We start from the raw sequence: 16,488 nt of genomic DNA on the forward strand, positions 1-16,488 counted from the left end.
AGGGCCCTACATGGTAGGGGTCCAACTTTCTTAAGAAAACGGATTTCCCTATATACTCCATCTAGGAGCCTACGGTCTTCCTCTCTTCGGAATGTCCATATTTTCTGGTCCAAGAGAGCCTGGGGTAGTAATTCCTTCTCTAGTAAGGCCGCCCGTCTCTGGAATGCTCTTCCTTCGGAGCTCCGACATGAATCCTCAGAGCGACTCTTTAGGAAAAAACTTAAAACCATTCTTTTTTGTAACTAACTCACTCCTTTCCTCCTGTACATAACTTCTGCTGCTGTTAGCGCTGGGATGCCCTTGGGTAACTATGCGCTCTATAAATCCAAAAAACTAAACTAAACTAAACTCATAGTACACCCCCTCCCCATACTCACACTCACACATGTGGACACCTTCCCCAAACCTCACATTCAAACTACCACACACGGAGACACGCACACACAGACACCCCTCCCCCTGTCGGACGATCACTTACCTTCTCAGTCGAGGAGGTTGTCCGGGAGGGGATGGGTCTTTGTGGTTTTGCAGCGCCAGCACCATCACGTCAGCAAGACTCAGCCAAGCAGTATTACAGCTCGTAATACAGCGGGCGAAGTCTTGCTGGGGTGGCAGTGCTGGTGATGTAACCGTCAGGCCAACAGAGTAGGAGTTCCGCCCATAAATGAGCGGAAGTCCACACACAACTACAAATATGGCGCTCAGCATACTGCCAGCAGGATGCTGGTTGCAGTAGCTTCGGTGGTCTCTGAAAAAGACTGCCAAAGTCATAATGAGGGCCAGAATTTTCAACTGCTTTCCTCAATCAGTTAGCAGGTTTTGCCGAGGGAGAGATAATAGTATTGAGAGATTTCAATCTAGTATGGAACCCTGATTTAGATAGTATCTATCCACAGAGGTCGCAAACAGGAACATTTGCTTGTTCCCTGCAGCATGAAGTCATGCAGCTGGGGCTCCTAGACACAAGGCGTGTATCCCACCCTACCACGAAATACTACACATTCTTCTCCAATTCCCATAGACCTATTTCCAAATAGACTACATATTTGTTAGCCACACAATACAGCAGGACAGCCGCTCAGCCACTATTCACTCTATTATGATCTCAGATCATGCAATGGTAGAGGTCACCTTGGACTGGCTGGGACCAAGAACACCTTTTCGGAGACAGTTCTTCCCGACCCCACTGACAAGGGATCAGACCCTCCACAATGAACTTAGATTAGTTATCGGAGAATATTTCCAAAAGACCGACCCGCAGGACACCACCCTGGTCAATACCTGGGATGCTTTTAAAGTGGTGATAAGGGGGAAATGTATATCACTGATGACCACCCTTACGAGACAAAAGACCAAAGAGCGATTAACACTTGAGGCAGAACTCCTAAAAGTGGAAAAAGCCCATAAAGAATCTCCTACCCTTGCCTTCCAGCAGAAGGTGATGGCACTCAGGGGTAAAGTCACAGCTTTTTACGCCAATAGAGCTGAACTTATTTTACTACGCCTCAGACAGACCACATACGAAAAAGGGAACAAAGTAGGTACACATTTAGCCCATCACCTACATAAAAACAAGAAAAATATTATATAGGGCCAATTCAAACCACACTAGGGACACTGATTCATACAGAAGAGGGGAAAGCGGAGTACTTTAGACCTTTTTTACAAGGCATTTTATTCTAAAGACACGGGACCCAGACAAACGCAACACAACTACCTGGCTAACACTACACTTCCTAAATTTTCCTCAGCACAACAGGAAGAGCTCGACAAGCCCATTAGCCTTTCCCCTATTTTGTTCGCCCTAAGTATTGAACCCCACACAACTAGAATTTGAGAGTTCCCATCTATTCACGGCATACCTTTTAGGTCATTGATTCCTAAAATCTCACTCTTTGCAGATGATGTGTTCCTTACGTTGACTTCCCCCCCCTCCCCCACACACATCGCTGCCAGCAGTCCAAGCTGAATTGAAGGAATTTGAGCAAGTGGCAGGATTTAAAGTTAATCTCTCTAAGTCCTTCCTATTCAACCTGACAGTCACACCAAGGGACAAGGGGAATTTGATCATCAATACACCCTTTCGCATAGCGAAAAAAGAGATTACTTACCTAGGGGTCAGCCTCCCACAGAGGGTAGAGGATCTATACAATGCCAACTACCCCCCACTCCTACGCCGACTAAAACAAGATTTGATGTACTGTACCCCCCTATACATAACCTGGCTAGGATGCATAAATGCTATCAAAATGACGGTCCTGCCACATCTTTTATACAACTTTCAAGGGCTCCCAGTGGAAATCGACGGGCAGTTCTTTATAACGCCGTGAACAATGATTACAGAAATTCTCTGGCAGGAGAAGAGGGCTAGGCTACTAAACAAACTTTTGACTCTCCCCATAACTGAAGGAGTGTTATCTCTTCTGAACTTCCCTCTTTACTACAAAGCAGCGCAAATTTGAGTGACCACTGAATGGTCACTACAGGAGTCAGATAAACACTGGCTCCATATGGACAGAGCGATAGTGGGGAAAACAATCTGGGACTTATTCTGGAAATCTAGGGCTACTCGCCCCACCCCCAACGTATACCTGAGTACCCCGACTAGAACAGCATTTAAAGCGTGGGATGAGGTGACCATTAAACACAAATTGATGGCCTTCCCTTCCCCACATATTTCAATACACTTTAATAAAGAGTTCATGCCAGCCCTTATCCCAGGACCCTGGGATGCCTGGAGGGAGGGGGGTTGTCTTCCCATCTCTGACTTGTTTCACGGCAATGAAACTCTTACGTTTGAGAATTGTCGCAGGAACTTCATCCTTCTAGCAACCGAGTTATATTATTACAACCAACTTATACACTGGGTATCTAACCCCACGATCAGACAAGCGGCTCAAGAAGTTTGTGCGGAGATAGGGGGGGCACCATTTCTTTCCTATATTCTCTTTTGACCTCCTTGGGTGCCGCCCCTACACTAAGACACAGGAAGCTCTAGGATCAATTTCTGTGGATGGAGATATCCTCAGAGCAATGTCAGACCCTAGCAAGAGATCTCATGAAATATAATCGATCACTTGGTATACGGGAAGCCCACTACAAGGTCCTCTATGACTGGTAACTCCACCCAGCTAAGCTACATAAGATTTTTCCAGACTCATCTGATAGATGCTGGAGAGGCTGTGGCCTGTTAGGAGATTTCCATCACGAATGGTGGGGTTGCCCCACAATTAGGCCTTACTGTTTGGAAATACTTGCTCAGATGAAAGACATCTTGGGGCACCCTCTACCATACTCGCCAGAATCTACACCAGTGGGCCTGCAGGACCACACCCTCAACCACCAAACGGCAGGGGACAGATCAATCATGTGGCTTTGTTTGGCAGCTGCTATGATGGCTGTGGCTGCCGTTTGGAATGGAATGACTGCCCCTTCATTATCACAATGGCCTGCTCGCCGTTGACAAGGTATCACCATGGAGCATTTCACAGACAAAATTACAGATACACGTAAAGATTTCAAATTTATATGAGTCCCGCTTGTATGATATCTATCTGTTGGCCTCCCTTTATTCTCCTGCCCCACACGCACAAGAACCCTCCATATTTTCCAGATATGGGACCCCACACCCGCTGCATCATCACAGCTTAGACCTACCACCACTGGATAACAAATAAAATATAACCACATCACTACCCATTATAAACAACTATAATATGCTCCTCCTCGACATGCCAACTTTGTTAGTTACTTAAGTTTTCCTTTCTCTCCCCTTTGTAGTTTTTGTCCTTTCTGTTTTGAGATTTGTATTGTTGGAGCTATCATAGGTTGGTCCCAAAGTCTACTGTTTCCCCCCTTCTTTTTCGAATTTCTTTGTCTGCTTAGCGTTGAAGGAGGGGAGCTGGATTACAATACAGATCCTGTTTTTTATTAGAATGTTGGGGCATTGCGAATGATTAGCGGAATGTATAAGGTCAATTTTCCATATGCAATCTCTATGCAATACTGAGTTGTAAAATAGCCCAATTTCGACCGAAAGTGTCTTGAAATAGCGCATTGCAAGATGTTTCTTTGTAATTGTTTAAATAAATTTTAAAAAGTTTGAGAAAAAAATGTATGGGCAAGTCACGTCCCTCAGATCCCACTCACCTCGAACACTGGCCATACAAAAATGTATATGTATTTGGTTAAATAGACTATAGTTGCTTCATCTTTAATAACAAGTTAGGCCACATAAAGTGCACGACAACGGACTTGCCTCTTTCATTCATGGCTTCGTTGTGGGCAGAGGGACATGAAAAGTTCTAACTTAATGTTTTTAAAATTAAAAAAAAAACTATCACTTCTAACCATTCCTCTCAATGCAGTGATACAGTGTAATGCACTAAAGACAAAAGCTTTTGCTTGTTAAAGAAACTTAGAGTTCTAAAGATCTTTATCATGTTCACCATCAAATGTGTCTGCACATTAAATCCTGGTGCTTCCGGGTACTTGGCAGAATGTAAAACACAGATATCAAGGGATTTCAAGAAACCAGTGCCAACTAGTATGTTTTAGATCACTTTTGACCAGTGACATAAGTCAAAATATAAATGATACTCTTTTCCCCTTTTTTTTATTTCCACATGACTCACATGTGTGCCTCGGGAGCCTCTATTTATCTCTCTTCTGGATTACGTCTACCTGACCTCACCCGCCCCAACTAAGGGGCCCAAGACGGCCAGCCAAACATGCATGCGCTCTGAGGGGAGTGCTCTGTGCACTCCGCTCACGTGCTTGTCACCCCAATGCCCCACCCCTTTTCAGCAAAATGATAATGAACACAGTTTATTATAATTTTCTTTGAAAGGTTTTGTAGCTGCTGCCGCTGGCAGGGGGGCGACGCTCCTCCGCTCTAGCAGAGGAGCTGCCCCTGCTACAGGCTTGATAGATTGAAGCCTATTTTTCTTGTCAGAACTGTTGAGTGATGGTGGATGGAGGCAGAGAATATGTTGATCCCCAGAACATAGTGCTGGCAGGGCCCAAAGGCGCCCTTCGACTCGAATAAGCTCTGACCAAAAGGAAAGTCAAGGTATGATTTGAAGGGACGATGGTGTCAAGGAGCGTGTGAACTGTTACAGCATAACCATGTGCTCTTTAAAGAGACGTTTCTTCAGCTCCATTCCTCTGACGTGTGAAGCAGTCCAGATAACTGGGATTTACAAGTTTATGTGCCACGTTATCCTATTCCTGTTAACTGTGAGGAGAAAGCCCACACCACTGGAAACCTATAGGTTTGGAAGGATTCTGCCAGGAATAATAAAGCACACTAAGGCGGGGGCTACAATCCTGGACGCCTCTGGGATTAAGTCCACAGTCCTGTTGTCAGAGAGGTTTTAGGGCAACCCGAAAAGTAAAATATCGCTCTATCTCACATCTGTCTGTTTCTGTATCTCAACCTTTAACATATTATTTAACATTGTTTGGCATCCTGTGACTTGAATTAGCAGAAAATGGGCAATAAAATATAAAGTTGTTAAGCGTAGGGTCCTCTGAAGTATTTCTTGCCAGGAGCCCCAAAAAAACCTTAAGATGACACTGGCTGTGACACTATAGCACCCAAAGAACCCTAAGGGAAAAACTCCCACTCGTGCATCACTCCTGCAGAAAGATAGCAATGCTGCTGCCCTCTGCCACTTACTGAACACTGGTGGCAGAACTCACGCTCTCACTTTGAATAACACACTGCAGTGACCCCAAAGGGCTGACGGGCACTACCACAGAAGGCTCCCACTGGTGATGTCCTAGAGCACTGATGTGGCACTGATGATACCAGGCCTACTTCATGGGTCTCCTGCACACAGTGCTAGGTGAAGATCTGCAAAAGAAAGAGCGAGAAATAGAGAGGTGAGAGGTGCACATACACAGATACCACCACCAGGTACTCACCATTCAATCACACGTGCGACCACCACCATCTCTTGGTACTATTCATACACACACAACCACAGATCGCACCTTTGACGGATACATACTTGCATGAACCATCTACACTGTATTCACACCTTTCACAGTCACCACATACACTGCACTCAGGTCACACTGTCACCAATCACAGAAGCCAACATGTTCAAACTTAGCATTCACAGTCAGACGAATATTTACACACAAATTGTGAACTTGCATCAAATGCGCAGTGTACACTAACACCACATACAAACATAACCGCAATATTCACATATAAGGCACACACAAAAACACACATCAATCACAAACACAGTATGGATATTCATGCACACAAACCACTGTCACACACAATCTCTTCAAAGCAGTTCTGTCAATACAAATGACGCTACACTTTTTACCTATGTTGCAGGATATCTTATATTTGTCTTATTTGAACAAAATATTGTTTTTTTTTGTTATGTGATTTTTTTAATTTAAAAAGTACATATTGGGTCATAAACACATACTCCATGTTTACATGAGATCTACTTCGTAAACGTATCTCGATTTGACAAAGTAAGATACGTTTTTACAAGTGTACAACTGTGATCATAGGTGGATAAATGCATTTGTCGTCTGGTGAGCTTAACATGAACACCAGTGTTCCACCCTCATATTAGCAACTATTTATTAAACATCGACAATTTTTGTAAAAAAAAATCATGAATCCATTACTATTTTGATAATATGCAATTTTATTCACTTTTCTGGAGATTCTTTGTTGAAAGCACCTACCCATTTGTGACAAACTGTCACCATAGATGGTCCCTCCTACGACACCTACGTGCCCTAACACGACTCTGCTAGGTGTGTTATGGAGCCCTTGTAATGGGTTCAAATGAATAAAGTCCAGGTGCATTCACTCATGAAAACCTGGCCATACTACTATTGCACCTTCAAACTCCTCTATAGCCTTTATCTTGGACAAATGTGGATGATACCAGCCCAGCAAGATGGCCTAAAAAATGGATTAGGTTTCGCAAATTGTTCAGGCTGAGGGACTCCATGTCATAGGGGGCATACATGCAACAGATTTGTTAACTTGAGGGATAGGTGTGCTCTTTAATGTGTGAGTGAGCCATGCCCATGTATATGGTCCAAGGCAGCGGTTCTTAGCCTCTTGACTTCTGAGGACCCCCATTGAATAATGAATGGAAACCAGGGACCCCCACTGAGTCATTATTGGAAACCGAGGGTCCCTTACCTAAGCAATTCCTATGATTTGAACCTCAAAACCATATACAAAAATATAGAAACAAGCATACACCAAACAAATTCTCAAATATTGAAAAATTGTGTTTAGTTCAAAATCAAGTATAGGAAAAAGTTTTAAATTTTTCAATTCTGCTTCTTCATTTGTGTATACTTTATGAATTTTAATTTATCATTTTGATTGATATTTAATTTTGTAAGACATTCATGGACATCCTAAGCAGGCCTCGCAGACCCCTAAGGGTCCTCAGACCAGAGGTTAAGAACCACTGGTCTAGTGAACAAGATGGCCTTGTTTCCACTTTCTGGGAACTTGTAGGGTTACTGAGCCCCAGGTGTAAAATTTGGGACTACTTCCTTCTCATGTCCTGGCCTGGGCCTTTCTGCTGTGACACCCAAAACTGAGATTCAGGGTAAAAAAGTGGAGCAGTACTAGGCTTATTCAAGAAGGTGAAGTGGGCCAGAGAGTCAAGACTCAATTTTCACAGGGTGGACACTGTATACCCTGAAAACAGTTTGGGCCCCACAGAAATTTGCTGAACTTGTCCTAGGATATTTTTTAGACACCAGTACACATTCAGCACTGCCTGCACATTGTCTGCCTTTGTTCGAAGCAGCAACATGCAGGTGGGAGGGGGCTTATCAGATTCCAGCTGGGCCCACAACAAAGGCTGAAGTTAAGGGGCCATCAGGCCTCCATTTACTGGAGTATTCTGGCTTGGAGCTGTGGGGATGGGACACCTCACATCTAAATGCAATGGAGGGGAAACAAAGGCACACAGCTTAACTCTTTACAGGTACTTAAGAGAGGCATGCTTTTGACTTTGTTCAGTCCCTGTATGTGAGTTATGCACGCACTGTAAGAATGTCAGATGTGCTGGTCTGTACCAGTATTTACATAAGCAACAATGTAAATGCCACTAGTTTATTTCTTTTATAGTGCTATAGCGCTTCTCATCGCAATGCAGGGTGTCAGAGCACTTTACATCACACATAAATAATATACATTGACCTTAAATCATATGTGTGTCAATCAATGTACAGGATGTGTTACAGAAGGCAATGAGGGTTACAAGGTATAGGATTCACATGTTCTTCATAGCTCACTGTGACATACAATTTATGAAATGCAAGTAATAAAATTAGCTTTGTGTTAAAGCCAGTAGCCCACTTTCCCATTTAAATAAAAGAAAAATCTGTTATCTTTGTGTTACATTATGTGCTTTGCAGGAGGCGCATTAACTCTCTATGCTACTTTGATTCAAAACTCGGAGTAGACAAAACACAGATCTCTCCAGCAAATACGTTAACCTCCAGTGTAATTTTACCATTACCATTATTCCCTTGGCACACAAAGTACCTCTGCACCCCATAAGATATTCTAAAATGCAGAAACCAGCTCCAATTAGCACCTAATGAGCGAGAGAGAGAGCTCCACTGTTTCTAATTCAGTGTCATACCATCAAAGTTTGCCTCACTTTCTCCTCTCATCTGGACAGAATGTTGAAATGTATGTCAATGATTGACTTTCTTAGTTCCTTAGCTGAAAAATATAAATATCCTACTTTTCTTCCTATTTATTTAATTCACGTGACACGTAATGCTCCCTGCTTGTACTATGGTTTGGAGAGCTCAACTTGAAAACCGGTTTAAAATAATATTTAAACACAGTGTTTTAAGGAGGTGCTGTCGGGGAGGGGGCGGTTCTGACTCTACCATCAACCTGTAGTAGTGATGGGGTGATCTACAGAAGCGCCCACAAAACAGAGACTCTTGGAGATGACAATGGAGGTGAAATTAGTAGCCACAGGCTTTTAAAAAATGGCCACCTTTTGCTCCAGCCCATAGGGAAATGGCCGTTCCAGCCCTGCCTCAATGCTTTGGCAGACGCGCACCTCTACCTCAGCCGCCGTGTTGCAAATCTAGTGGCATCTCTAGTGCACGCATTGGCACATTCTCAGTAAAGCTGCTCCAGCACTAGGATCAGCTGCTGTTCAATCTTTTTAAGCCCCCCCCCCCAGCAAAGAGAGGCCCCCAGGGAGTATGGTCGGATAAATGATCCACCAGTGAGTGAAACAGAAGTATGAAGGGGGACTACAGTTGTTCCTCCAGGTCCTGCGCTCCATAATACCCAAGAGTCACAATTGGTAGGAGCGCTTCATAGAGCTGCTCACTCATTGCATCCCAGCAAGGGAAAACCACTGATCACGGGTCACTTGTTAAAGTGCTGTACGCTTCAGGATTCTCAGGACCTCCACAGCAACACGACTCTCTATGCACAGTTCACACAGCCGAGGGGCAATGCAGAACAAAGCTTCAGTTCACACCGGCAACCCCGCCAAACTCCTCCAGGTGAGCAAGAAGGCCCCCGTACAATGCAAGACCCAGTTTTGGGTCAACCAGTGACATGCACCTTGCAGGGAGAGGCACAGGGTCTCACCACAGTTTTATACAGCACTGATCTGCTCCTGCGCTTCACAATGTAGGTGTCACAAAGATGATTTTGGTTGTGTCCTTCCCATGGTCAGCCTTTCTTCTTCCAGGAAAGTGGGTCTGGACCTCTTCCTGACAGCTTCCATTTCCAGTGGTATCTAAAGTACTTCTCTTTCACGACAGCAGGTGCTGGCTCCTCTTCTTGTGATAGATACTCTGTGCTTTCATCAGGAATCCTTGGACTTCAGGTTATATTCCATAACCTGGCTGGGGCTAGCAGCTTGGGATCTCAAAAGTCTTTCTCTAACACCCGCAGTGTTGCCGGATCCTCAGCCAGTAAGAAATTCCTGGAACACTGACTTGGGGTTTCTACCCAAACCTACTCTAAGTTTGCAAGTAAAGAGTATAGATTTCACAGGTCACGCTCGGGGAACAATTTCAGGCAGTTCCTGTGAATTTCACATTCATCCCAAACTGTTCAAGCCACAGTATTTTGACCTTCTGTGTTAGCAAAAAGAAAGTGTTGGAATGGAAGCTCAATGTCAGAGAAACCCATAACAGAGGCACAAAAAAAGAAGAGGCTGCCACCTTCTGCTATCTCGCTACCTTTTGAAGACAACAAATCTGAGAAACAAGGTAGCAGGAAGGGGGCAAGGATAGTTCCTATTCTTGAAAGAGGCTCTCTCTCCTATCCTCCACACTCTAAAGTCTGGCCCATTTCAGAGGACGTCAGGAATACTTTGGAGGAGCCCTGAAAATCACATTGCTGGCTGGTAGACTCCCTCAAAGCTCCATCATATGTACTATCCACACACACAAGATGCTAAATGCATCCCTGTGCTTTAACAGTTAAAAATAGCACATGCCTTGCTACACAACATAGTGTAAACATGCACCATCAATGTCCCACATGGACAGACCCGGATGCAAGGGACTGGCAGAACATTCTATACAGGAGAGACCGGTAGGCAAGTCTACCTGTGCAGGCAACTGGTAAGCAGGCCTGCTCTGCAGGTAAAATCAGTCACACCCACCACTGTTAGTCATCTATAGCCTGGTTAGCCAACTGGACTGGAGTCACACTCAGAAGAGGGGTTCACATGCTCTGCCCCTCCAGAACACAGAGCCCAGCTTTGTGTCTCAATCACAGTGCATGTCCAGTTGTCTGGTGTGATGTGAACAAAAAATCCCAATTATGTAGAGACTCGCTATTGAGGAAAGGTAGGGCTCGAGGGCACACTTTCCAGAGACATGCTGGAGATATTTCTGTCCCAATGCACTTTGCTTCCATTCAGGCTTGTGGTCACTATTAACTATACCAATATCAACACTCCCGAATCCATGGCATCAACAGTTGTTCAGTGTGGTAATGTTTCCTTTATGATATTGCTGACATATCACAGAGTTTAAATGTCCCCCAGCAAATTGTGCAGTAGCAGCTGCTTCTGCATTGGGCTCTGTTCCTCTCATTTGTTTTTTTTCCCAATCCCAATTACCATATGTGCCTTGGGAGGGGCCTCTGCATACAGACACTTCATAGCCTCTGAACTCATTCTAGGATTCAATCAGTCATAGCATTTGTAAATCGCACCACTCACCCATGAGGGTCTCAAGGCACTGGGTAGGGGATAGGGGGGGTGCTGCTACTGCTCGAACAGCCACGTCTTGAGGTATCTCCTGAAGGTTAGCAGGTCCTGTGTCTGTTGCAGGTGGATAGGAAGAGTGTTCCTCGTCTTGGTGGTGAGGTGGCACTGGCGGTCGTTCTGTGGCTGCATGGAACGGTGGCAAGGGCGCGGTCAGCGAAGAGAAGCTGGCGGGTCGGGGTGTAGAAGGAGAGTCGTCTGTTGAGGTATTCTGGTCTGGTGTTGTGCAGTGCTTTGTGAGCGTGGGTGAGGCGCTTGAACGTGATTCTGTTGTTGACGGGGGGAGCCAGTTCAGGTCTCTCAGGTGGGCTGTGATGTGGCTGTGGCAGGAGATGTCCAGGATGAGGCGTGCGGAGGCGTTCTGCATGGATTGCAGTCTTTTCTGGAGCTTGGCCGTGGTTCCTGCATAGAGGGCGTTGCCGTAGTCCAGGCTGCTGCTTACGAGGGCTTGGGTGACAGTCCTGGTTCCAGTGGGGATCCATTTGTAGATCTTTCAAAGCATGCGGAGGCTGTTGAAGAAGGAGGAAGAGACGGCGTTGACTTGCTCGGTCATTGATAGTGATGAGCCCAGGATGAATCCCAGGTTGCGTGCGTGGTCGGTGGGTGTTGGTGCGGTTCCCAGTATGGCAGGCCAGCAGGAGTCGTCCCAGGCGGAGGGGGTGAAGCCAAGGACCTCAGTTTTGTCAGAATTCAGTTTCAGGCAGCTGTTCTTCATCCATAGAGACCCAGAGAGCAATTCACAGCTGACCTGTTGGTATAAAAGGTGTGACTCCATCTTTTATTTTTCTTCCTACCCCTGCACTAGAAAATGCTGCACCAGATGCCAGGAAAAAGTGATCATGCTGGTCACCCATGCACACCACAAAACACTCCCCACATAGACCACACTGCAATTCAATGCTCTTTCAACAAAGCACTCCTCCCTCACCCAGTGCAGCCTGCTACCCGTCCTCTGATGTACGTAAGTGCCTTATGAGGGCTATGAAGCGCTATACCAATACAACCACAACACTTTTGGATTACTGGGATCCCTTGGGCTGCAGCTCAGATTTGTAACTCTGCAGTGTCACTCTAAGAAATGGAAAACCATTTTATAATCATCTCCTACACAGGTGTAAGAGAATAGATTGTTGGGGAGGATAAGTAAACGTGACAGATGAAAAAGAAAGACCAAATAAAAAGGATGGCACATAGTTTGATTGCCAGATCTCTAAACACTACCTGGGAAAGCAATCAGTGATACAAAGAGCAGGGGAAAACTCTGTGGATAGGGGTCGTTATTTTTTATTAAACCAAATCCCGCTTTTGGTTTGTTTCAACAAAACAAATGCTGAGGGGAGCATTAAAAGCATGAGCCCGTTCAGCATTCTGCTCTGAGGAAATACTGTCCAGTAGCCAGCTGACGAGAACAGAGGCAACGCGAACACTTCATGTTGGGAAGAATACCTTCTTAATATTTATACAAATACCTCCAAGGTGTGTGAATAACAGGAGCCCTGGTTACCTAATCTACCTCCAGCATCTAACCGATGGCATTCAGTTTCTTTTGGAAGATGGAGATGCAGACTTTGTTGACAAGATGGTCAAAGCTATTAGGCAACACCCTACACGTGTCACAGAAAAGGCAAGAAAGTCCTCTTTAGAGGTAGCTCATTCTTTTAATCAGTAATGATATGAGAGATGTGCTGTGTCAGAAGAGCAGCCCCTCCTTCCATTTGCAGGAAGAACTTGTTCACCAATTATTATTTTTTTTACATTAAAATATTGCCTAATTTGTTAATTTGTCAATAGAGCACAAGGGCGCGACTTCCGTAGTAAGCTTGGAGTAATACAAGAGTAAATCACCGTAAAATATATGATAAACAATAGTTACATGTTTAAAAGGTAAATCATTCCAGGCTTCTTTGTAGCAGGGTGTTCTATAATGTATGGAAAGTATGACATTCTGTTCATTGGTGAAGAATAAGTATTTTGCTATAAATGGAATGGTAACAAGGCTGACATTTGAGACATTTGTCTTGGGAATGGTGGAGACGTGGAAGGAGACAGAGAGTTTGGTCATCTGTCCAATTCCTATCCACTGTTCTGCTAGCGTGAGGTGCATAATGAGGAACGGGGTGATATTTACGGATCCCAGTGCGGTATCACTAGTATGACAGATTGCTGGAGCAGTGACCTGATTTCAGAAAGTATGGGAGGACACGGCAGCAATTATGGGCAACAACTCTAACCCTATATAATAGAAAAGACTAAGCATAGACGCTGGAAGTAGGGGTGCTGGGTATGCTGCAGCACCCCCCACCCAAAAAGCCAGGCTAGAGGTCAAAAGGTAAATGAGCAATAAAGATTCCTTCAAACTTTGATTTTATCCTGTCACATTTGATGTGGCTCAAAGACAGACGTCATAGGTCAGGCTGTGTTTTCTGACAAATTGCTGCTTATTCCTTTAACAGGAGGATTGGTGTTTACTTTTCTTTCTCTGACTACAAAGTGAAAGGATTTTGTAAAATGCACTATGTGGCAATCTTGCTGAGATACAAAGCGTGTGAAAGAACGGATCTAGGATGTCTATTTTTTATACAACTAAAGGTAAATACAGTAGATGAACTTTACAAATATTTCAAACTTCATCTGCAGTTAGGAATTCACAAATGAAGCACATTTTTTTTGTAATTCTGAAATTCAGTGATGTGCAAATGCTAAATACTTGCTGACACTCCACATATTATCTATAGTGTGTGCCCGGTATAGTTCTATCAGTAAAATTGCAAGTCTGTGAATATTTAGTAGCCAATTCAATGGAAAACGTGAATGTGCTGTCTATAAATCACAGTTCGCTACCACTCCGTGAGTTGGTAATATATTGGCAACAGTGTGCTCCAAAATGCACCACTGGCTGCATACACCGCCCTTATCACTTTCCTATTTAATAGGCATGACTCATTTGCTACCCCTGTTCTTTGCGTGGCGCTTGGATTTTTCACAATCCCTATGTCTTCAGCAACCTAACATTCATGGCAGCACCCTCACTCTGAAAATTGTTCCAGGGCCACTGCAGCAATTTTATTTAATACCAATATATAGTTGGCTGCACTCTTCACATAAGACTGAAGGAATGTTTTATGTTAAAAAATGTAATTTAACACTGAATCTATTTTATGTATTGCTGACGTTTGTCATGTCGGCATCCTTTTTAACTTAGCTATGATCCTACACTTTTGTGGGATTCTAACCGTGACGGGGGCAACACTTTTTTTGCGTTACATTTACACCTTTAGATTTTGATTGGGTACCTTCAGCTTCCAAGTGCGATACAGTGGTGCATAATATTGGAATTTTTCATATTTAACTTATGGCTTTCATTTTTTCTCTTGTTTCTAATTTTTATTTGATTTCTTCTAAATTCCATAATTTATCTGATTACCTTGAAACTTTCTATGTATTGACTTTAAAAGATGTGTTTGCGATTGGTGTATTTGTATTGTTAAAAAAAAGGAATCATAAAACACCTCACACAATTTAATGGTTCAAAATCAAATGAAAAAAGTTTCCAATAATATGGATCCTGGGATGAATAAAAGATGTGGATAGTATCCTTATGTAATACAGTCTTACCAACATCAGATCCCCCATCCTGGTGTTTCTTGCATGGCTTACCAATCAAAGAAACTTGATATGGATGAAACAGCTTCATTAAATGCTAAAACACACAATGATTAGTTCTATGAAATAGAAGCGAGGATAGGTGACAAATATGTACTGAATGTAGGCTACTCTTTAGGTTTCCCAACAGTTAAGTGCCTTCTGCAAAATAAATGGAATGGAATACTACCTAGAATAATTTCCAGTAGTTAACTCAAGCCTGTGTATGTCATGTTCTGATTGCTTCAGTGAGTTCCCAGTTGAGGGGGCTATGCTCCTATGTACACCCAAGCTCCCTGTGCTTAGGGACTTACACTGCTCCTCACCAAGGGGATCAATAAGGTCAGACTGTGTCTAGGGTTACGTGTGTTCGCATGCAGAGGGGATGTGGCCTAGCAGTTCAGGGAACTGTTCTGCAGCATGCCCCGGGTTGTTTTGCAAATGTTTTTTTTCAGTTCTGTACAGACATAGACTCTCTAAAAGTAAATGTAATGAGATACTACCCAGCAGAATCTCCAGGAAATAAGAAATGTTGATTCTAGCTCTTCCACCCATAATATTGTTGTTACCTTAGTGTCTCAGAAATCACAGTAGTGCTGGTGCAACGTCAGTCATGTATCAGGCACACTCTGTGACTGACTCTTCACTAGCCACAAAAGCCTTTCAGATGCACTGGCCAAGAGCACAACCAGACAGACAACTGAGACATCAGACTAGGCTTAATTTGGACTATCACAAGGTGCAGGTAGCAGGAAGCCAAGGAATGAAACAACTTAACCCCAGAATAGCATACCTCAATTATCTGCCTACGTTACACCGAGACATTCCAGTTCCCCTTCTGTACAATGTATGCCTTGAGTGAAGTGAGTTACGCATGATTTTCTCTGTTCACATTTTCTCTTAGGATCCTGCCTACGGTGCCTGATTGATGTTGTTCCAGTGAAAAACGAGGAAGGGGACGTGATCATGTTCATCCTGAACTTTGAGGACCTGGCGCTGCTCCTAGCGAGGAAGGCCAACAGGACTCTTCATCAGAGGCTGACAAGGGCGGCTTTCAACTCAGGTGAGCACTGGTCCAGAATTCTAAGACATGATTACCTCAGTACTGACAAGCGGCTAGGGACTGATGCTCCACTGCATGACAGTCTTCAGGAAGTCAGTGTCGCTTGAAGGTAGTAGTCCAGAAATCTCATGTTGTCTCATCTCAAACTTGAGAGACTCCCTTTCTGTTTTATTTTCTTTGCATTCTGGTACTTGTCACTACAGTAGATGTCCAGCTCTCCTTTACTTGTAGTCATCCCCCTCTACAGCAACCACAGGGATTCCAAGAGGTACATAAGTACATACATGCTGAGGAAGTCTCCTGTGGTCCTACGATATTAAAGATGGATCCAAAATGCTGCATCAGAGCTATTACACAAAAATACATTAATTTCGCATCACACTGACTGGCTGAGACACATTGTCATTCATAATGTTACCCTCTTTTGTCCTCCTCTTGATATCTGTGCAGCATGACTGGTGTGGCAGTGAGGGAGGGACATTGCTGTGTGCTGGAGTGTGAGCCATTGTA

The 16,488-nt window shown here is 44.0% G+C and overlaps 1 protein-coding gene across 1 annotated transcript in view; it reads left to right on the top strand.

Annotated features, from left to right (window-relative positions):
• KCNH6 (potassium voltage-gated channel subfamily H member 6) overlaps positions 1-16,488 on the top strand; it is a 732,361-nt gene that overhangs the window by 475,388 nt on the left and 240,485 nt on the right. The window contains exon 3 of the mRNA XM_069238011.1: positions 15,820-15,978. Within this exon, the coding sequence (XP_069094112.1) occupies positions 15,820-15,978 (159 nt within the window). The remainder of the gene's footprint in view (positions 1-15,819; positions 15,979-16,488) is intronic.

This window comes from Pleurodeles waltl, chromosome 6 (assembly GCF_031143425.1).
Source record: "Pleurodeles waltl isolate 20211129_DDA chromosome 6, aPleWal1.hap1.20221129, whole genome shotgun sequence".
Lineage (NCBI taxonomy): Eukaryota > Metazoa > Chordata > Amphibia > Caudata > Salamandridae > Pleurodeles > Pleurodeles waltl.